The sequence below is a fragment of the Anarhichas minor genome, unplaced genomic scaffold, assembly GCF_050575085.1.
Source record: "Anarhichas minor isolate MPS153535 unplaced genomic scaffold, ASM5057508v1 ptg000030l, whole genome shotgun sequence".
Taxonomy (NCBI): domain Eukaryota; kingdom Metazoa; phylum Chordata; class Actinopteri; order Perciformes; family Anarhichadidae; genus Anarhichas; species Anarhichas minor.
The window spans coordinates 5,741,295-5,764,319 of NW_027466476.1; the positions used below are offsets into that span (position 1 = coordinate 5,741,295).

The window sequence follows — 23,025 nt, forward strand, 5'->3', positions numbered from 1 at the left end:
AATTTGTTAAAATATAATTGATGTGTACTTTATTTGATTTGACAGTTGTTGACTACACAGAGACGTTGTTACTACTACTAGGCTTCTTGAATATATTTATATATATATGGCACTAAATAGCGCGAGTTAGATATTATTGTAATGTTTCGGACCTTTGCCCGAGGAGATTTTCTCAATCTGGACCTTTTGGAATTTTAGTTGAATACCCCTGACGTAGATCATACATACACTACATTTTTGTACCGATTTAGCCTGCAGGTTGACATTCTCAAGCGTCTGCCTGAAGGCAACACCTGGAATTCTGAGTTCAGAATATGTGTTGGGTCGTTCAGACACAGATTTTTCATATAAGGGCTGAAGATAGGAATATTATTTTTTCCCTATGATCTTCATGGCCGTTTGAGTAAGACGTGTGAGCTTAGACTTTTAACTGTACTGACAGGTTACCATGCCATACTTGTATGCCATATCGTAGCGATGGGAAAGACTGTCTTTTTCATAGTGTTGGTTTGAATTATTTTCATGATTGCAATGCCAGATCGCCAAAGCTGAGCAGCACCTGATCCGGGCTTACACCACACTTTGACCCACGCAGATAGACCGCTGAGTGGGCTTCTATTGTGCTTCTTTCTATACTGGTGATTCCAACTGTCTTAACAGTTGTTCAGACTGAAATCAGCCCTGTGTTATCACAATGCAGGGGGCTGCAACAGGAAGCGCAGTTTCCATGACAGATCCAAGAATTTTAAGGCGGATGTCAAAACCCGACACAGCGATCACAGTACTCTGACACAGAACGTTACGTACTACCTAATCAACAAATAACTTGCTAACCAAACACTATTCATGGTTATAAATAATAAGGGGAATTTGAACACTGAATTACATCAAGTTAACTAATACGACTTGGAAAAGTTTTACAATTGTAATGACGACTTGTATGTTGGCACAAATGAATTCATTATTCATTTCAGTTCATTTCAGTCAAACTGGCAATCACAATAATCCTGCAGTTAATGATTCAGTGATGAACACTGAGTTGAATAAATACCAGCAGGATACACAATTATCTTGTCATGTTGTCATGGTGAGTATCATAAGCTATACTTTTATAACTCCACCTTTAACAGACTCTAAAATGGGTTACTGTGCTGTTTTTCACTGCTGTCACACATATCATAATTCAGATTGGGGTGCACATGACTAGCCCAACGAATTGGTAAATAAAACTCGGAAAATGGAATTGACTTTATCCCCCCTGTCATTTGTTATTTTTTTCCAACTAAAAGCACCTGGATGCATGACATGCACATATTTTACCTGTGCCAAACATTGAGGCAGCAACTGGAAGAAGTGACTTATCTTGTCAATATGTTTTTCATCCGAAGGGAAATAATATCTTCACTTGGCAGAGATTCTAATATACACCAACACCTTCACCTCAGGCTCTCAAACTCTATTACATTAGCAGGAGGGACATTGGAAACAAACAACCAGAGCATTACCACTGTTGATCCACGGAGAAGCCTGGATAGCTGCGAGGCACATTCTTGAGCGAGCCACAGAAAACCTAATACAACTACGGCTCAAGACCGAGAGAGACCCCTTGGCTTTGTTTCCGTCTAAAGTTCAGGGGCTGTAGCGGGAGGGATGGAGCATTTTCAATGCACTTTGTAAAAGGAGTGCTTGGACGCTTCAGACAATTTGGTGTCGGCGTGTTTTTGCTACCGGTGTCGATGTGTCCTCTGTGGAATAAAAGCCCACAGCAGGACTTTGCTTGCCCATCAGCACAGGGAAGAGGATGTACTCCCCTGTCACTGCAGAGGCAGCTGGCTGAAAAGGGTCCTATTGTGCTAAATGGTAGGAAACGAGCTTCCGTGGACCAGACTTTTAGTACTGCTGGAGCAGGACCCCCGTTGTGACATGGAAAAGAGGAAGGGACAGGGGCATCTGTGTTGCATATTCTCCTTTTGCCTTCAGTGATATTGTCCCCCTCTCCGCCCGCTCTGTCTCTTTCCCCCAACTCCCTCTCCCGTCTCTCAAAAAACCCCATCACACCAGGACATAGTTGTGGCCCAAAGCTGATGGGTAGCTGTCCAAGAGATGGGCCAGTTGCCACCTTCTTCCTCTCTTTGTCAACATCCAACAAACTAAGGCCAAACCACCATGTGGGTATGCTAATGTGGTGCCCCGGGGCTGCCCATAGAGATGCCAATCTGCAGCCAAAGGCCAACTGGGTGTGAGTGAAGAAAATTAAGCTTTGACTCCTGGACCCCGTCAGTCTGAAGGGGTGAACGGCCTTTGCAGCCTGGCGGTGCACTCTGTTTTGGCTTCACTCGAATCCACGGCTATAGGGAGGGCTGTGGAAAGAAAGAGAATTCACAGCCTCAATCGCATGGTCTCCCACAATACAAATGGAAGGACAACACTCATAAATGCATATCACCTCCTCTTGTAACACTTATAGATACGTGAATACAGTTTATAATCGACAGTAAACATTAATTGTTCCCATCCCCAAGGATACTGACATTCATTCTTAACAAGTATGTTACCACCTAAACTGATTAATTTGCATGCATTCCTCAACTGAAACCATTCAGAAACATAATATGCTCCTTCAAGCAGCGTAAAAAAACAAACAATATTTGCAAACACTATATGACTCAAGGCAGAAGTGTTCCCATGCCCCTGCAAACCCTGCCAATATACGTGTTTTGTTTATGTGGCTCCACCGCGCACCTTTTGGTTTTTAATGAACCGGAGAGAGTCTATTATTATACCAGTGGCTTAATACTTTTAATGATGTGCTGATTTAGCCATCTCACCCTCTGTTGCCTCAGGCACGGCCACAGAGACTCTCATTAGCACGATAGCACTCTACCATGTGTCTGCGTGTACATTTATAAAGACACTCTTACTTATGAACAGGTCGGGAGAGGTTGAATGTGCATAAGTTTCAGATGTGAAATGTGTGTGACCAGAGAGTTGACGACTCAAAGGATTTCCCACTGGCATTGCCTGATTGATTTATGCATGTGTTCCAGAGGGGGAGAATGTGACCCTGCGGTCAGCATATGCTCTGTAGTATTTCTCCTCTCTTTTTCTCACCTCGTCTTCCACGTCTCCGTCTCTGCCTGGAGAGACTGAACGATGAGAGTACCCGCAGAACGCTCCTACAGTACTGGACATCACCAGCATTTCAATTAACCACAAAGTCAGGAGTCAGAGGCTGTGTGTTATTACAATGTTCCTGTGAGCGTAGAATGACTATACGTTAGAGCAAAACCCTGTAACAGAAAGAAGACTGAGGATGACAGATAGGAGGGATTTATATATTTTCTGCTATTTGTTATCTTTTTTTTTTTCTCCATCTGCCACTCTCTTTATCTTCCTCCATCTCTCTCCGGTCCTTTCACAGTGCTGTAACACTCCCCTATGAGTTGTAGAAAGTGATACGCCATCAAGTCCCTCTGATTCGATGAAAAGTGATGTGTGCTGGAAACGGAGCAGTAAATAAATGGTGCTAGCACGGCGCCTGTGTAGAAGCACGGGAAGAGACCCTGTACACGTTGTAGGCAGACTGGATCGATGAACATCACTTTTTGACATGCCCGAGCGAGGGCTTGGTGTGTTTGTGGATTTCTGTGTGTACACGGACGCGTTTGCAGAGGTGTATATCCTGTTCTGCACGAAAGCTGCCAACTATCCTAGAGGAAGGCAGATGGCTGAGAGGCCAGAGTCATTGAGGTGTTTGTCAGAGTGTGAGAGAGAAGAATCTTCACATAATACATGTATGAGTGTGTGTGTGTGTGTGTCCCTTCCTAGCCAATCAGTTAATCCATTATCATTTACCAGCCTGTCACACCGCTACACCTTGGCTTTAATTGCAGCCAATAGTGAAGCTACTTGAACCGAATTAATGCTCTGCACTGAGCACCGCTCAACCACTTCAACTTAACTTTGTTTCTAACCCGGTTTTCACACACTGCAGCACCACAAAGCCCCTTCTCTTCTGTACCCGGGCACTAATGGAGCCTTCCCTCTATTGCAGGAGTTGTCACTGTCTTCCTCTGCTTTGAAAAGCAACCTGCCTCCCCTCCCCTCTCACCTCATTTAGGGATGAGCTTAGATCTCCTGAACATTTTGTGCATGTGTTACAGACTGTGCCCATTTGTGTTTGTGTGTCTATACAGACAATTATGGGCTGTCCCTCAGCACGGGTTATAAAGCAGAGCTCAGCAGGAGTCTTGTAAGGAGGCCACAGTTGTGTGTGATGTCTGTTTGCCACACCAACATGCAAATCAGGGGCAATATACACGCTAAGCCCAGCCCAGCTAACTATATTCATTTATAGATTAATTTCTATTTTTGTGATGTTGACTTGGCTTTTGAGAGTGGTGGAACATAATACTGTCCTTAAGTACTAGTACTCCTACTTAGGTACTAGTCGTGTTGATCTTGCACTCTATACTCTACACTGTAGTCAAGACCCCCTAAACCGAGACCAATTCAAGACCAAGACCACTGTGTATCGAGACCGAAACAAGACCAAGACAGGCTGAGACTAAATCAAGACCAAGACCAGACCAGTGCGGGTCTCACACTGTACGACACTTGTGGAACATTTAAACCATAGCAGGGGTGCAGGTGATAATTCTCTGTGGGTTTGTCACTATGAGCGACCTCTTTCTAATTCGATCCATTGTTGATTCGAAACTATTCATTATAGCTCCTCTACATAGTACATTTTGCTAACATACAACGTTTTACGAAAAAGATGTCTTCAGTATGATATGTCTACTTTTACCTCACTTTTAAGGCAGTGATCAGAACACTAACTAATACTGAAGTGCACTTGCATACACTTCACTCTACACCACCGGATACATCCGTATTTAAATAATCTTGTCACGACTGCAGTCTGTCACAGAATATGGGGCTGTGGGTTGTCAAGGTCACGTCACCTTGACAGCTCATCTCCCCTCTGAATTGTAATTCTGCCGAACAAACTGACAACTAATAGGCCCGAAAAAGCTAGCATGAGATGACTGACGACAACAACACTACAGTGTGAGGCTGCAAACAGAGCTCGACCTGGCTGCTGCTTTTAGGAAGGACTTTGGGCTTTTGGTGCTGACATTAAGCCCCCACTAAGGACCAAGGAGGGAAAGCCCTGGCAGAGATATTCTCTGGCTCAACAGCGAGAAATTCCACTAAGGATAAAGGAATTAGTTTAAAGGCCCAGTGAATTTCACTCCATTCTCATCCTCCTTTATTGTACAGTACACGTCTTTTTTTGTCTTGAATCCTTCATTTGTAAAATGCCATTTTCATAAGTCGCTTCAGTTGATCGCCGGACCGAGACTCCAGGCTGTACAAGATGGAGCAAATGTGGATTTGCAGATTATATTACAAAAAAAACTGTCATAAAAGGCGCAGTCTAAGAGTGCGAGCGAACTTGGCAGCAAAGGTTCAACATGGCTGACATTTTGTGCGGAGAGAGAATGTGCCTTTGGAGATGAAGTGTGTGTCAACAGGACTGCCTCCGAGATGGTCTCCAGTTTGCTGAGTGTGCACACAGTAGGCCCAGAAATATGAGGAGCATGCAGAATGTTGCAGAGTTTCTGGTTCGCAGACTCTCCCCTCTGTGTCCCCCCTGAGAGAAACCTATTGATGTGATTCATGGTTTCAGCACATGGTAACTTACAACCAGGGTCTTGTGCATGACGGCTCCTGCTTCTGCTGCTTCTTTGAAAATAAGTTCAAGACTTTTCAAGCAGCACCTACAGTAACATCCTCCCGACCTGCCAGTTCTGCCCCCACACACATTCTGGAGGAGCAGGCTTGGCATGATCTGAAACCCTGCTTTTTGAGTGTTAACAACTATGTAGCTGTGTCTGAATCTGGCAATCTCAGAGTGTGCCCAGGCATCCGCTCTCTGCAAATTACGTATGAGATGTGGATTTAGAGGAACAAATGTCAGCTTGTGTGTTGCCGTTGTACCTCTCAAGCACAGAAATGACACTCCTCACTCTTTCACTGTTATCTTTTCTTCAACTGAAAAAAAGCAAGTCAATAAAAAAAGGAGATGTTCCCTCTCAAAGGGTTTTGATTCATGCTTTTATAGTTTGACCCAAGTTGCACTTATATTACTAAAAAGATCTAGAAAAAATGCATGGAGGGCCCAGTCAGCCCTTGTGCATCAATCAAATAGGGTTCCTATACATCCCTGCCCACATAATACAGGGGGTTTCAAACTGAACCGTGGACATTGTGGCCTCAGAACACATAAGAATAAACAGTATTCTTTATTTAATGTTAGCCTGGAGGGATAGAAGAAGGATTTGAAATTGCTGCTGTGCTCTTGTAGAGGATAGGAAGGATGCTGGTGAAATGGTATTTCTGTAAAAAGGAGATTTTAGCCGCCAGTTTCAAAGCATCGGCTAACTTGTGCAGAAGTCTGTTAAGCCTCAGTGAGTAGCAGCAGAGTGTGCCCCCTGTTGAAGCACTATGCCTTACTCCAGGTTTGATTCCTTACTCTGAAGACATTCACTTTCCACTTTAGCCACAGATTAAAAACTCACCTCTAATTGATATGAAATGAAACCTGAACATGCTTCAAATCTGCCTTCGGGATAATCAAAATAGTAAAGAATTGTTCTTGCTCAAGCTATTAAAATCTGACGAGATGTCTCCCCTACTTGTGGTATGATGTATCCCGCAAAAAAAAAATGCATGACTCCCACCAGAGATGTGAACGGCTCAAAATGACCTTGACAGAAGAAACACCCTCGTTCTGAAATCCCTACCTTATAATTGAATCGTAGAGTGTCTTGTTGATTCCATGTAAAGCACTTAGTGACAAACCTGTCTGTGCCAAATAAGAAAAACCTTGGGTGAATATATTTGATTTGATGTGATTGGGCACCTTGCTCTCTCTCCGTGTGCCTGCTCTGTCTAATAGCTGGTGATGCGATTACGTTTCCATCAGTGGGAGGCCTAATGATTGACTGTGGTGGAATGTGTTATGTGCGAGTGAGATAAACCTCCCTCTCAAATACTCTGGGTTTGGTTGGATCAATAATTGATCCCACTGGTGTTCTCTTCATTTATAGTACTGAAGTATTTTCAATCATAATGCTTTAGGAAAGATTCCAGGCACTGTTCCAGCATTTCTTAATAAAGGTGTTGCAGCCTATTGTGAAACCAAGTGGACAGACTTTTAGTCCCATCCTGTGTGAGCTGTTTGTACATTTTCACTGAAGCTTTTGCGAAATAAGCTGCAATTCAAATGTTGTGGCATTTGTCAAGGTTGTGTGCTGTTACCAGAGGCATTGTGCATTGTGATAAACCCAAGCCTCTTCCCCGTTTCCCTTTGCCAAAGAACTCTCCCTATGGTCTGAGATAAAACTCAGCACTACTGCTGGTACCTTCACACGTCCTAATTGGCCCGTCTGTCTTGCCAGGGAGTCTAACCAGTATATATGTGTGTGTGTGTGTGTGTGTGTGTGTGTGTGTGTGTGTGTGTGTGTGTGTGTGTGTGTGTGTGTGTGTGTGTGTGTGTGTGTGTGTGTGTGTGTGTGTGTTTCTCTGTATGTCCCTGCAGGCTTTGAGCTGCTGTATCAGCCGGAAGTGGTGAGGCTCTACCTATCTCTGCTGACGGAGAGCCAGAACTACAACACCCTGGAGGCCGCTGCAGGGGCTCTGCAAAACCTCAGCGCTGGACAGTGGACCGTGAGTCCAGGGTTGGGGAGGGTAAAACACGTAGACACTATGTCCTTGTCCTTACTCTTATATGTCATTCTTGCAAGGTCTGTCCTCGTCATTGACCTTTCAGTAGCATTAATCTTGGATTGTTATTGGAGCAAAAAGACAGAGTCTGGTGGGAAGCAGAGGAAGCAGAGGCGCTTTAACAAGGTGTAGATGCTCTGTCTCTGTAAACCATAAAGCCACTGTGTAGACTGACATAAAGCTTAAGATTTGAACAGGGTAGTAGCAGGTAGCTCAAACATTTATCATAAGTGGGATTACATGACTAGATAAGTGTTAGATAACTAATGTAGACCAAACTTTCATCCCTGTTTGATGTTTTCCTCTGTCGATAGATGATGTGAGAATCTCTAGAGCCAGGATCAGACATTTATTCCAATTACAGTGACTGTGGAGCTGCTGAGAGTCTGTCTGGCTTGCAGGCAGCAGTGAATTATCAACAGGGAAGGATAGTTGTCAGATGCCAGTTTACGAGCAGCACCTCGGGCAAGAGCGGCCACTTGTGTTTTTCAGCACAGGCTGGCTGCATTCAGTCCACGGCAGCATTATCACCGCAGCGCGTCTATTTACACTCCTGTGTCAGACAGTAAAAACATACCTCAGTCCTCTAAATTCATTAACGGCATCTACCTCGAGTAAAATAAACACCTGAACCTTTATTGTTATTTTAGTTCGAGTCCTGAGTCTCACAACTAGTGAGATAACTAGTATAACAATTCAGTAGTGGTTTTCAGCTCAGGTGAGCATTTTGAGAAGAAATCCTTCTGTCGTTTCGTTTTTAATTTTTCCTGTCGGAGCTGATCAGAATGTCTGGCGAGGCTCAGGAACCTGTGGAGCAGCTAACCCATCACACTGTCACATCTGGACAAAGCTTGCCCCTGCTCCCTGGGAGGATACCGGAGCTGCTTCTTTAAATCCTCCTGGTTCTTTGCTACTGCTCAGTTCTGTACCACTGGATTGAGCTGTTTCTTAAAGCTTACTACTGCCACCTGGTGGTTCAGTTGTGCCCGTCCTCTGCTTAATTACATCTCTTGGGGTCCCAGTGCTTAGAAGATAAACCCTTTTATGTCAAACTTAATGTTTCATATTTCAAAAAAACTGATGTTTAAATTAGGACAAATTATACCACATGTCCATTCAGAGCCCCACTGTGTAATGTTGTGAATTAGTCCAAGTTCAAGGAGCAGTGCTGAGCTCTCTTGTAGGTAATGACTGAACGATAGGGCGTGTGTGCATGTATGGGTTGTGTGTGAGCATGAAGGCATGTATCAAATATGTCCTCATGGAGGATAACCTAGTGGAGCTACGTCAAAAGACAAGAGGTGTGGTCATGCTGGGCTGCTCCCAGGTGGGAATCTGTAGCTTTGCAGGAATACCAAACAGGCAGTTACTGACAGTGTGTGCTCACTCAGCCTACCCTATAGGTCAAAAGTCGAAATGATAAAAAAGCACTCACACCGTGCCCTCTGTCTGCCCTCCAGTGGTCCAACTACATTCGAGCCACGGTGCGTAAGGAGAAAGGTCTTCCCATCCTGGTGGAGCTGCTGCGCTCCGACTCCGACAAGGTGGTCCGAGCTGTGTCCATCGCCCTGCGCAACCTGTCCATTGACCGCCGCAACAAGGACCTGATCGGTACAAACCATTAGCAATACAACACACACTGATTCAAGATCCAAATTTTAAACAAATATAGTGGATCGTTACTCTTTGTGCTACAACCAAAACATAGCTCCTTAAAGGATAAGTTACATTTTTCCTCAAACAATACTCACATGTCCTTATGTGCACTGAAAGAGTTCTTGGTGGCTGTTAGTCTTCCTCCTCACCATACCGGCCTCAAAGAGATCCCTTCCCAAAGAGATTCCATTGTAAGAGATAACGGACAGAATCTGCAGTCATCTGTGAAAAAATACACTTTAACGTTCAGTCAAAGCTAATGTGAGGCTTCAGCTGTCTGATGTATTCAAATCAAGTGGGTATCTGTACACTAAAATTGAATCAGGTTTTGAACATTTTTAATACGAGCCTTGCCATTTCGACAACAGTAACCCCCCCCCCCCCCCCACGGTCTGAAACGCTCTTGTTTTTGTGCCTTTAAACATTATTACCAGCACTTTTACCTGTTAACCTTATGAACAACTTTGCCTTACAGGAAGTTATGCCATGCGGGACTTGGTGAGCAACTTGCCCAGCGGCCAGCAGCGACCAGCCAAAAACCTGGAGGAGGACACTGTGGTCGCCATCCTCAACACCATCCATGAGATTGTCACTGACAGCTCTGAAAATGCCCGCTCCCTCGCCCAGGCTCAGGCCATTGAGAAGCTGGTCGCCATCAACAGGACTAGGTAAGACTCTACAGTACATCACATAACAATGTCACTTAACAACATGTAAACCAGCAGACTGAATTATTTAGATTGATTGATGGTTGTAAGTCGGTTTGTATTTAGGATTTATTGTATCTATTAGGCTACTTTTTACTCATAGGCGGCCCCAAAAGGAACATGCACAATCATAGCGTCAACACTGGCAGAACTGTTCGCCTTTTTATCACAAAATAATCCGCTGAAAGAATGCATAGTTTACCCAAACACAATTATCTTTTCTTATCAGTCCATGCCAGAAATGTGGATTTATATGGAGACATCATACATGTAATAATGAAACAATGACCTTGAATGCAATTTGCCTCGTGATCCTTTATATTAGTATTCATGGAGGATAATGTGATATGTCTCTAATGGCCCAAGCTTGGCAACCACAATACTATACTCTAACAAGCCTGAGCCCACACACACACACACCACCGCCCACCACACATGAATTAACAGGCTTTTAGAAGTGGAAGGCAGTGTTATAGGGGAGAACCTCTGAAGCTTCTGCTCCTGCAGGTAAGAGAGTAGCCGTTCCACTAATGCCCGAGCTCTCCACAACAACCTGGTAATGAAAACTAACAGATATCTTTAAGAGGTGTCTTATGTTACCACAGTGTTAACCATTCCAAACTGAAGTGCGTCTGCACCACACTTTTAATTCAAGAGCACTTTTCAAAGGCTCGTCCTTGTGTGGGATTGAACATACGGAGAGTCGCTCTAACTCGCGTGAATATACATCGTTCACTCACAGACCAAATAGCTTCATTTCCTCGGACACACATGAGATTAGCTTTCTTTGAAGTGAGGCCCCCACCCACATGTAATTATTACTGGTAGCTAATGAAAGGAAATGTGCACTCATCTGGCTATGAATTAAAAACTAGAGACCCTGGAGCCTCTCAGGGGACTTGACGTCTTTGAATAAAGAGATTGATTCGCACGCTAGCATACCCAGGCGTCACTGTACACTCGTCATATATTTCCCCCTTTCTTGTGGCCCCCTCAGCCAATCAGCTCGCGAAACCAAGGCGGCGTCCCACGTGCTGCAGACGGTCTGGAGTTATAAGGAGCTGAGGAACGCTTTGACCAAGGACGGCTGGAACAAAGGCCACTTCCAGGTACAGGGCTGTAATCTTGTGGGAGCTATCCTTCACATATAATCTGGATCCTTAGTATTGTTGTTGTTGTAATATCAGGTTCTTAAAGAATATTACTTAAACAATTACAGACACTAAATGTTTATAAGAACCACTTTACTATTAATGAAGTGTCCCACTAAGAGAGTATTTGCATGACAAGAAATATTGGTAGCATCATTAGCCACTTATCATTGTGTAAAATAATTGGAGATGAAGCTGCTGAGTACATTTTTCAATTCAGTATGTCTAAGCTTAAGGTATTTTAAATGTTTGCATCCTTCTTCTTCTCTCAGCCCACGACAGCAACCACCCCTAAAGCAACCAAGAACGGCAAGCCAGGCTACGACGACACCACCCTGCCCCTGATGGAGAAGAACCAAGGTCAGTTAAGAGTGTGTGTGTGTGTGTGTGCGTGTGTGTGTGTGTGTGTGTGTGTGTGTGTGTGTGTGTGTGTTTGTGATTGTTGCTGTTTTCGCCTGTTTAGAGGACCAAGTAGGTGGAATAAGGGTGAAAAGATCCCAGGGCTCCTCAGCAGAATGAGCATAAATGTTACTGTTATTGTATTCACTATGAGGTCCAGTGCCTAACCAAAAGGTGAGGCTGGCCATATTCTAGATTTCAAAATCCTGTGAAAAGACCAAACCCAAAACATGTTTGTCTGTCTCTCAATACATTGTGACTTCACCCCAAGCCCATTGGTTGCTGCTCAAGACGTGAATCTTTTAAAAACAGGAACAATAATTTCCATTTTTAAAAAAGATCTAAGAAAACAGCTAGGCCCTGTAGTATTTAGCAAATGGTACTCCAAGGGAAATCATTTTTCATTTTTTGGAGAGTATTTTCAGCTATTGATGAATACAAAATGTGGTGCTCTAATGAGTGTTCTTAGCAACAGGACAGCGTATATAGGATTGACTCAAAATTAACTTTAGTGCGCGTGTTCATCATAACAAAGGAATATGTCTCCCAGTACAGTAATGCTGTTCGTTTATGTGTTTCTATTTGTTTCTGGACAATTATGGAGGTCTGTAGCAAAGATGAATAAGAGATATGAGACTTTGACTACACAGACAATACTTATTTGCAGGCTAAACTAGTTTTCACAGGATTTATCGACAATAAAAACAATATAGAATCAGATTTATGTTATGGTCTGTCAGTGATGGGATAGAGTACACAAACCTAACAGTATCACACCCGTATAGTCCTCAAAGCAGGTTTAAACACAATACTAACAGGAGCTCGAAAACAGTGTGTGATTGTGTCCAGTTCGTCTTTTTTTTTTCTTCTCATGGCTATATTGAAGCGCTGTGCTTGCCACGATACTACTCTCATCCTCTGTGTGGTGAAGCTAAGGTGGGTTATATGTTGCAATAATGATGTTTCATAGGGGTCAAAAATAAAGTGCATAAAATGGGAGCTGGAGCTTTGAACAGCATACTGCTGCTGTTTTAACCCTCAACCCTTAAAAAGTTGGTGTTGACGGAATATAAAGAAAAGTCCTTGTTTTGTGTTTGTGTTGTGGGTTTTAAATTGACGTAATGGGGTCGGCGATATTGGAAATTTCCCCACCCTTATGTAACTGTGAATAGCTGCATCCACAGTCAAAGAACTGGGTTGGAGGTTTTCTATAACAGCAGCAGTATATGTGGGGGAGGGGGGGGGGGGGGACTTGTGCAGTACATTGGCCCAACAACAAACATCTCTTTGACAGAGGAGTCAATAGCATCGCCGCAGTTTAATGTCCTGATTTTTGGCCTTGTGCCCAACTATTTTTTGCATCCATACATGCACATGAAACGCGGCACTCATTGCCTGCCCACTCTCAGTTTGCATTATTCGATCACTGGCCGAGAACCATTACCCTGAAAAGCAGCAGCGTTTTGGCTCAATGACTCAGTCTGTGTGTGCGGCATTTTTGTACAAATGGCATATGAATGCTTTTCAGGCACCGGGAAATGTGGCAGTGGTGATATGATACCTATGGATGAGCTGGGTCCAGGTAAGAGCCAGACTGCATGATCATCCTTAGCCAAAGGAGAGCTAGCTCTCCTCTAATCTCAATCCAGTGTCCGACAGTTATTTGGTTCAACGTCTCTCCTACTCGTTCTTTAACCGTTGCCAAGATGTTATTATCATATTAAAATTCAAACCACTGAACACTCTGATCTCGCTATGATCACTTCAGACATGAAGCTCTTTGATGCTGTATGCAAGACCCCTCTCTTGACAAGATGTTTGTACGAAGCTGGGCCTTCATTAGAAGCTGAACAGATGTGGGTGGTTCTCCACTCTTAATAAAAACACTCTTAATATCTCATATGGCAGAGCTCCTCTGCTGTCAATCGTTTCAAGTAAATGTCCCCGCTGCTGTTATTAATATAGAACTGCAACTCTGATAATCTTTCTTTTTTTTTTTCTTTTTTTGAATTTTAAGCGACGAAGTCGCTTTTTAAAGGGACTTCATTTTTTTCACACTCTTACCCAAAGACCATTGTAGGGGGGGGGGGGGGGGGGGGACATTACAGAGCTGGAGGAGGGGGTTAATATTCCACGGGGAATATTCCGAGAAAAACTCTTATTCTCTGAGATTATAGAGTCATACATTTACAAGAAAGAAATGTTGAAAACATTTTGTTTGTGAGTTTAATCTCAGAGAATTAACTTTTTTTAAAGTTTTTTCCTCCGGATATTACCCCTCTCCCCCGGCTTCTTAATTGTATTTATTTGTATTTATTTTTTTGCCTACGATGGCCCTAGTACGCCGTCGCACTCTCAGGGTATATCATGCTGGTTTTCCTACAAACCTCTGGGTCCATATTTATCAAGTGTCTCAGCATCCCTCCAAGGAATTGTACTTAAAGTTAAAGTACGACTAAAACTACTCTTCTTCTAAGTAGGAATTGTATGAAGCTTCCTACATTGACTTTGAACAAGAGGAAGGACTTCCAGGAGAGAGTGCCACGTCGCTCTTTTACAACATTCAGAACTTTTCAATAGAATATTTGATGGCACACAGTAGTTTGTGGTTTCAAACATTAATATCAGGGGTAATATTGGAAAAGCAGAAACTAGTTACATGTCTATGTGTCGGCTTCATGTGTGTGGTAAGTAAGTTAGTGCAAAAATGAATAAATGTAAATTAACTATTGAATCATTAGATAAATAACCCCATGATTTGAATGTATGCACTTCGCATTGAGTGATGGAGAAATAAGAAAAGGTGACAAAATCAGATTTACAGTGTGGATCATAACAATGAACAAGTTGACAGTGAATGAACTGAATATATATGCGCATTATCTGAGGTGCATGAGTGATAAAAGTGTGATTGATAATTGCTGAAACTGTCCTTACTGTTGTTTATTTGATTATCTCATTGACGTCTTGAAAGTCTTTGGAGCTCTCCTTAATGTTTGCTATGATAGGAGGGATTGTCAAGGCTGCAAATGTTGATAAAATGCTTGAAAAGTAGGACCAAATAGAGTATGTGTGCCAGCTGGGGATGATTTCCTACGACTGAGATGCTCGATAAATACCGGCCCTGAGCTGGAATATGTGAGAGTGCATTTTTAAAGACCGTTATGGGGACAGGGTCAAATAGCACTTGCAAATACTTCATCTGGTTTGTTTTAAACCTACTGTGGTGGTAAATAAACATGAGTGCTAGAAAGTTTGGAGAATCACAAGCTAAGAATGTGCTGTTTAGTTTACTCTTCTGTGTCCAACAACTTTCAGGCACTCTTGTTAAGTGTTCCAGTGCAGAAAACCACTCAGTCAGTGACTCTGCACAGGTTAAAACAACACTATAAATGATCTGTCCCCGTTTCTTTTTAATCGTGGATGGAGAAGAATCAACTGACCGTTGTTCTCTGACCTCATTAGATGGTTACTCCACCATTGACCAGAGGGACAAGGACTGCAAATTTAAGACAGTTGACGGCTCAGTGGACCAGACAGAACGGGAGCCATCAAAGGTAAATGCGCATCTCTTCTGGACTCCCAGGGGGGGACAGAGGATGAAATAATGATGTCTCATTGAAATGATGTCTCATTGAAACGTCCTCTCCTTCTGTGTCCTTTTCTTTCCCTCTCGCAACATGTTTTCTGGGGTGTTCCTCATTAAAGGCTCTTAATCCTATCGATTCTTTAAAGAGGCTGGAAGTTGTCATTCTCTGTTGATGTTGCCCGTCACAGCTCAGCACCGCGGACAGCCTCAGATCTGAGAGCCGCCAGTTAATTGAGTGTAAGCTTTTGGCGTCTGTAAAGTAATTAATCTGAGACTGATTAAAAGAACCGCCAACAAACGGTCCTCTCGACCCTTGCCTTGGCAATGACAGACTGCTGCATTATCAAGTGGCCGTCTGCTTATTATACAGCCGTCTCACCCTGCAGCCAAAGTTTGTTTCTTGTTGCGCTGATCGGCTATCCAACTTCAAAGAGGAGTCACAGGATAATGGGCTCAGAGGATGTCTGACACATGTGGGATGACTCTCACGTACTTTTTGCAGTTTACTTTTCATCTGCTTTAGTGCAAGATGAAAAGGGATTTCCCTGTGGGATTGTAAAATGAATGCAATGAAGAGTCCATTAAATTCAGTTTAGCATACGTCTCTATAGGTGAATGGTCATATATCTGCTTCCCCATGCAGGTTAAAACTACCTTTTTACTAAAAATCTTTCCAAGGCAAAGTCTAGGTGGAAACTATGTCTGGAGCAGAGTTAATAGTACAGTTCATACAGGCTTTTTATCTGAGTTATGGTAGTTATTTGCTTTTTATTTGAAATTGGGTAAAACCAGGGTCAACTGAATTGACCAAAGCTCTGCTTTATAACTTACAAATTAAATTAGTTATTTATTTTTTATCAGGAGTTATATAGTCTCGCTTACATTCTAAAGATGGGTCTTCATGTCTCTTGTCTTTCTTTCTGTTGCGGCTCAATTATCAGTGTAGCATTGCACATCTGAGAGGAAACTAAGACACTGTAGTTACATATATAGCTACGTATATGTCATCCATGTGGCATTTTGCACTCACTGTAAACTAATAATCAAATTATACTGTTATAAAAATGTGGGTTTGTTGTTATGAGCGCCAGTGTCTACTTTATCCTTCAACAGTCAAATTAACTGACATGGTAGCTAAAAATAGATCTTACTTACAGGTACCTACCCACTATTCTGATTGCATTTCCTCTAAAAGTTAAAGGTGCAGCACTGATTTGTTTTGTTTAAAGGGGAACTCAACACCAGGCTGAAAAGCAACGTTTCACTTCCCTCTCTGGTTGAAGTTTTAATTTGTCAAACGTTGCGCCCTGTTGTAGCTGCAACCATACCCAACAGTGATGTCACAGTTCACTAACCACACCCTGGAGTGAACTTCTACATCACTGCATCAAGTTAAGAAGAAACAGTAAAACAAGATTTTCATCCGGTGTTGGGTTGCTCTTACAGTTTAGATTTTCAGTGTTGTTTCTATTTTAACTGATGTCCATTCTACATTGACGGTCAGTGGCGCTGGTTGTGTTGAGCTTAAGATTGAAATGGAACCAAAACAAGTGCAAAATGTATCCAGTTCAAAGATAGAATAAAACAACTAATGTAGCAGCAAAGTATAGCAGCACGAAATAGAAACAATAGGCAGCGTCAGTATACTCAACACTGACCTCAGGCTTCAACAATCCATTTTGGTTGACACCTACTCTTCATCATAGCAGTTTAACAACTAAACCAGCTGACGTTATACTTTCACATCTTGAAAGGGCAGAAACCAACTGAGAAGCCACAGACAGGAGTAATCACAGCAAGCAGACTTGTTTCTCTTCAGCGTGCAGGCCTTCTAGCGTTACTCCAAAGCTGTCTTCTAAGTCTGCCTTCTGCACTGTACTTCCCGGAGGTTTTCTGCCCACTTAGAATGCAACTTGGCAGTTTGAACTGCTCTCTCCCCCTCTTTGATTTGCATGTTGTGGCTCACTGTTTTGAATCACTCTGAATTCTTTCCAAGCTATCCTGAAGGCAGGGGACTAACACTGGCTTCTCTTATCCTGGATGCATGTGTGTGTGTGTGTGTGTGTGTGTGTGTGTGTGTGTGTGTGTGTGTGTGTGTGTGTGTGTGTGTGTGTGTGTGTGTGTGTGTGTGTGTGTGTGTGTGTGTGTGTGTGTGTGTGCATTTGTGAAATGTATTGACCTGATATTGTTTTGCTGTGTTTGTTTTTTTTAACTCGTCCTCCTGTGGCCACAGAATGACACAAATAGGAAACACTATATCAGGACTAACAGGCCTGCAGTCAGTCTGGTGGACGCTTGTGATGTTAAGCCCCAGCCTGTTGATTCCTGGGTCTAAATGCATGCATGGTAGGTCTCCAAAAAATAAAAGCACAATAAAAATAACCACTTTCACCTTTTGGGTTGGATTGTAGCATCCTTTGCATTGCCTGTTTGTCTTTTCCACCTGTGTTGCTTTCAACCTCACACTGTCATGTAGCTGTCACCCTGCACCCAGAGCAGTCAGCTGGAGGAGTCACTCTGTTCTTTCCATGGAAATTAACATAATTCACTTGCAGTTCAACTGAAAACATTTTTTTAGGTTCAACATTTTTAGATTGTAGTTAAGATTTATTAAATGTATACATTGTATATGAATTTATATTTACACACACTTCCATACGTAGATTAAGGCAAAGATGGCGCTACCAGCGCTACTCAAAGTACAAAATAAATCACAAATGAGAAACTTAGATTTCTCCACGTTCAGAAGCAGTTTGCTCAGGGCTGTAGTGAGAGTGACACTGAGCATTTACAGAGTTTGTGTGGTGTCTTTTTTTCTAACTATTAAAAAAACCAGAACCACAAGATTAAAATGTAGGTTGTGCGTAAACTGCCGTGGTTAGCACGTCTGTCTAACTAGCTTTCCTACAATAGTAACAGAGCGTTACTTCATAAACCAAGGAGCACACTATTAACTAACTAGTTCGTGGAGTAACAGTTTATAGACAGGCTAATTTCACGGCCTGTGCGTCCACTATATATTATTTCCCCACTGTGTGGAAGCTGGTCCTGGATGCTGTCAGAGTTTAGCGTAAGCCTAACATTTGCAGCTCTGTCCTGCTCTTCATTGTAGAAAAAAAAACCTTCGTGTAACATACATACAAAGTAGAAAAGGCTTTGGTCTCTTTTTACAATTCAGCAACACCTGTCTGATTGCGATGCACACCTAGCTTCACTCACTAGATCCCCTGACGGCCTCTGCTGAAATTGGTGGCAAATGCTGAAGGATAATCATTCTTCTGCACTTCAGATGGATCCGCCAGGGACTCAGTTAACACTTAATGAGAAGCAGTAGGGAGAAAGAACATATGCACACACACACACACACACAGCATCTTAGCTCTATCTACATTCTATTCAAAGATAAATAATTCATGTAAGTTGATGATTTGATGATGGAAGTCAACACATAAGGCAGAGATGTAATCAAGGGTGAGCTCACATCATTTCAGTTTACATATATTTTGTGGTCTGAAGTAGTTCATTTGAATATTTTGTGTTAATGGTCATGGTATAAATGACGCAAAGTGGCTTTTGATGTAACTTAGATGGTCATATTTCCCTGCAAGTTACAGAACAAAAAGAAATTCCGCTTCTCTTTGTGAGAGGCCTGCATCCAAGAACGGCTGAATTTCTTCTTTCTTTCAAATGTTTTAAGTTCATGCATGTTAGCTGTAAGGCAACAGTTTGTAACAAGTAACAATGAAAGACATCTAAATTAGTAATGCCCTTATACCTGTGCATACTTTATGTAAGCGACCTTGCGAGGTTTGACTGAATAACCAACCTGACGCAGTGACTTTTGCAAAGCAGCAAGCTGATCTGGGTGAGCTTCAGTAGTTGTCATTAGTTGTCATTCCTCAATCAGCAGTCTTTATCTCCTCTCTCCGCCTCCTCCTCACCGCTGTTGTCCTCTCCTGTGCCAGAGGCCTCTTGCCAGACCGCACTCATCTTCTTATGTCAATCAGTGGCCATCCGTTCAATGCTTTCATCTCCATCCATTGCATTATCATAGGAAATAGGTAACTCTGATTTGTGGTATCCATTGTAATTTTATCACTTTATTAAAAAAATATTCTGAATATTCTGAATATTATAGGTAATATTCAGAATTAACCATCAGGTAAGTAATTCTCACTTCATTGAGCACATGCAGGATTTCAGCCAACTCATTAAGCATCTGTTTTGCTGTCTTTTGCATAATTGAAGCATTTGCTGACAGTGATGTAATTTGTGAAGTACTGTGATAATGCCAGCTGATTGTCTTGCTGTCGTGAGAGCACAACTGGAGAGTTTTACATTAAATTCACATACATTTAATGCAAAATGTGGTTCCTGCTCTAAATATAAATCATGTTAGGATGAGATGTTTAAGGAAAAGGCTGGTGATATGGATGTTTTTGTCAACAAATCCCATGAACAGACCAAAACCAACAACGAATTGATCCTAGTCACAAGTATAGTCTGTGTAGCAAAGTCTTATTCCTCTGTGCCATAGAGGTCCGCTTACAAGCATGCTACATGTGTGGTGATCTTTAGCTGAAAATAGAATCCCACATGCTACAGTCAGTGAAGGGAAGTCTTAATATGAAGTATTGAGAGAAAGACTTATTGTTGGTTTTGATCTTTTAATAATGGAATTTGTTGACAAGAAAAAGCATAGAATAGTCATTATTTGTCATGATGGATGTTGTTGTTTTTCACACTGTAGCATTTTGTACTGAAACTCTTCATAAATGGGATTTAAACTGTGTGGATGGTTCTTCTAATATTTTTCTCTCTTGTCCACGTGCTCCAGGCTTAAAGTAACGACACCCAGCTAGAGAAGGATCTCTCATATCATCACTGCCATTTCACATGGAGCTCATCTTTGGAGTTGGACTTTGTACAGAAAAGAGGATTTAAAAAAAAAAATGATGATCAGCAACTGCCCAGCAAACAGCCAACATTCTCATGCTTTTCAGAAAAAGAAAAAAAAAGAATAAAAAGTGACTACTTTCTCAAATCTACATTCCCACTGGACTTTACAGTGTTGAGCTCTACCGGTGACCAAAAACGGACAAAGGGCCGGTGCTGGTGAAGGAATGGACGTATGAAGGGCGAACAAAGTGAGACGAAAGAAATCAATGGAAAAGGAATGTGTGTTGGAAGGAAATCTGTGGGAAGCTGGAATGAGTGGTTACTGCATTTCAGTTTTCACATCTGGAAGAAGTTCATGCTTCAGTTTTGCCGGTTTTGGAGAATTTTACTTTCAGTTTGTTGTCGGGCTTTGGTAATTTGATGTGAACAGGTATGGACTGGTGTGTTTGAAGGTCACAGAATGTTGTTTGCAGATTGGTGTGATGGACACGAGAAGGTGAAATGAGAGAAACCGATCCTGAGAAGAACTGTAGCATAGTTGATGTACATGTACACCCAGCAGTCTGCTCTTGTAGACTTACAATATATTTGGTTCACTGTGTTTATTCTTTTTTAAAGTGCACTGAGATGGTTTGAAATCAAAAGTTTTTAACAAGTGATTGATGTTCATTTATAAAGTGAGGAGTCTGCAAGTTGTGGTCCCGAGAAAAGAAAGCGACATAGTGTGTACATCACATGAAGTAACAGTTTCTGTTCACACTGCATTGGAAAAGTAAGCTAAAACGGAAACCAACGGTTTCTGTTTCATCGTGGTCATCATGTTGACCCTCACTCACAGAGCCGTGGTTACTTGTGTAACCACTCATATCGTGTTTCACGAGTTTCCTGGCTGGTTGCTCTTTGTCAATGATGTGTATTAAAGAGGATATAAGGCATTTTGTTCATAAATGATTTGTGTTTTTGAAAAGAGAGGCGAAAGTTTGTTCTCTTGATGAAAGGGTAGATCTAAAAGCAGTTTTTATTTTTGTTGGCTTTTATATAAATGTATATGAGGTTCAAAAGGAAATAAAATTGAAAAATGAAGGAGACAAAAAAACAACAAAAATGACCGACTTCTTAGTTGTATATTAATATCACATTGTTTGGAAGCACATCTCATTTGATAAAGGCTCACCATGTTTGTAAACAAGAAATAACCACGTAACTTAAATGTGTGTCAAATATTGTCAAGTTACGCAGACGATCACCTATTTATATTTTGTATTTGTCCAAAAAAAATTACAGAAAAAAGGTTTATCTGCAGTGTTCTTTCTAAAGGTCATGAATTACATGTTGTCTGACAGCCCCTGAATCTTCAAACCAGACACTCTGGAGGGGTCAGAGGTCAGGCCAATGAGATAGACAAGAGACGGCAGTGTTAATAAAAGTTCTTTAGTTTTTCTTCCTGATGCATTCAGACCAAGTTACCGCTAACCCTGAACCCTACTTCACCGGTGCATCTTAAGAAATATTCAGTCGTGAGCATGAAGCAAAACTGTACAGATGTTTATATTCTATTCTTTCCAAGTGCCAGTTTTTTGTGGTGTCATTTGGATATTAACTAATTAATTCATGTGCAAGAAGAGAGTACGGGAAGACGAGTGGATCTGGATGTTTAGGGCAAAATAAAAGAGTTACATCACACTGTACAGAAACAAAACATCAAGTTTGGTCATATAGTATATATTTTTACAAGGTGTTAGGGTGGGCAGTTGAGATGAAGAAAAGCAGAGAGATACAGAATCATATTGATGTGTTTCTCTTGCTTGGTGAGACTGCAAACTAAATCCAGTGATGATGTGTTTTAGTCTCCTTGCCAGCCTCAGTCTGTCAGAGAGACAGAAAGAGAATCCAATCCAAGTTGGCATCACTCATGCGTCATCAAGGCGAATGGCATGTGCCTGCGTTGAAGTCTGATTTTTCTTTGTGACGTATGTGACTTTATGAAGCTTGCATATTTTACACAGTGTTTACAAAGATGTATGTTGTGGTAAAAATCAATAAACTACAAAAAAAAAACTTACTGTATAGATATTAATTTCAGAGGTTAAAAAAAAAAATTATAAAGATACCCAGCAATCCCTTTTGTGTGTCCTCAGAAGTGTGTGCTTTCATTGGACAATACTGAACCCGAACAACAAAGACCCGAATGACTGTCTATTCCTGACTGCACTTTGCAGTACCACAACCAAAGGATCTGGAGTTGTATTTACATGCATTCATAACAGGGGGGGGGGGGTTTGGTTTTGTGGATGTACAACGCATTGTAAATTCCCCAAATAAAGAGCCAAGCAACTGTGTTGTAAAAGAAATGCAGGACACGGACACACATCGAATCAAACGAACCTACCTGTGTAGATATAACTGATTCAAGACCGTCAAAATCAAGTAACTGTTCTACTCAGTAGCAGATGTGTTTGTACCTATCATGTGCCTTAACCTTTTCCATGGTAGATAAAAATAAGTGTGTTTTATATAACTTTATTCCTCCCTTTCAACTGCCATCTCTCCATTCTGTCTGTTCACCTCTCCTCCTCCACCCTTCCTCCCTTTTACCTTCACTCAAGTCACTCATTCATTCATTCTGCCCCCCGACCCCTTGTAGGATAGACTGTTGGTGAGTTTCTGCATTGTATTACATTGTATTATAAACTTTTAAAAAGATAGTCATTCGAATAATGGTTTTGATTTCCTAGAGGAGTAAAGTTGTTAATGCTTTCGTAGCGAGCAGAAGCGATGCCACAGTGACAGAATGTATTATGTTAATTTTACTAATACCCAGAGGCAAATA

The 23,025-nt window shown here is 41.9% G+C and overlaps 1 protein-coding gene across 1 annotated transcript in view; it reads left to right on the top strand.

Annotated features, from left to right (window-relative positions):
• Nucleotides 1–22,450, top strand: part of arvcfb (ARVCF delta catenin family member b) — a 123,477-nt gene extending 101,027 nt beyond the window's left edge. The window contains exons 11-19 of the mRNA XM_076104787.1: nt 7,610–7,737; nt 9,255–9,405; nt 9,926–10,118; nt 11,155–11,273; nt 11,591–11,668; nt 13,236–13,289; nt 15,173–15,264; nt 17,530–17,642; nt 20,134–22,450. Coding sequence (XP_075960902.1) covers nt 7,610–7,737; nt 9,255–9,405; nt 9,926–10,118; nt 11,155–11,273; nt 11,591–11,668; nt 13,236–13,289; nt 15,173–15,264; nt 17,530–17,631 — 917 coding nt within the window. The 3' untranslated portion in view covers nt 17,632–17,642; nt 20,134–22,450. The remainder of the gene's footprint in view (nt 1–7,609; nt 7,738–9,254; nt 9,406–9,925; nt 10,119–11,154; nt 11,274–11,590; nt 11,669–13,235; nt 13,290–15,172; nt 15,265–17,529; nt 17,643–20,133) is intronic.
• The last annotated feature ends 575 nt before the right edge of the window (nt 22,451–23,025 follow it).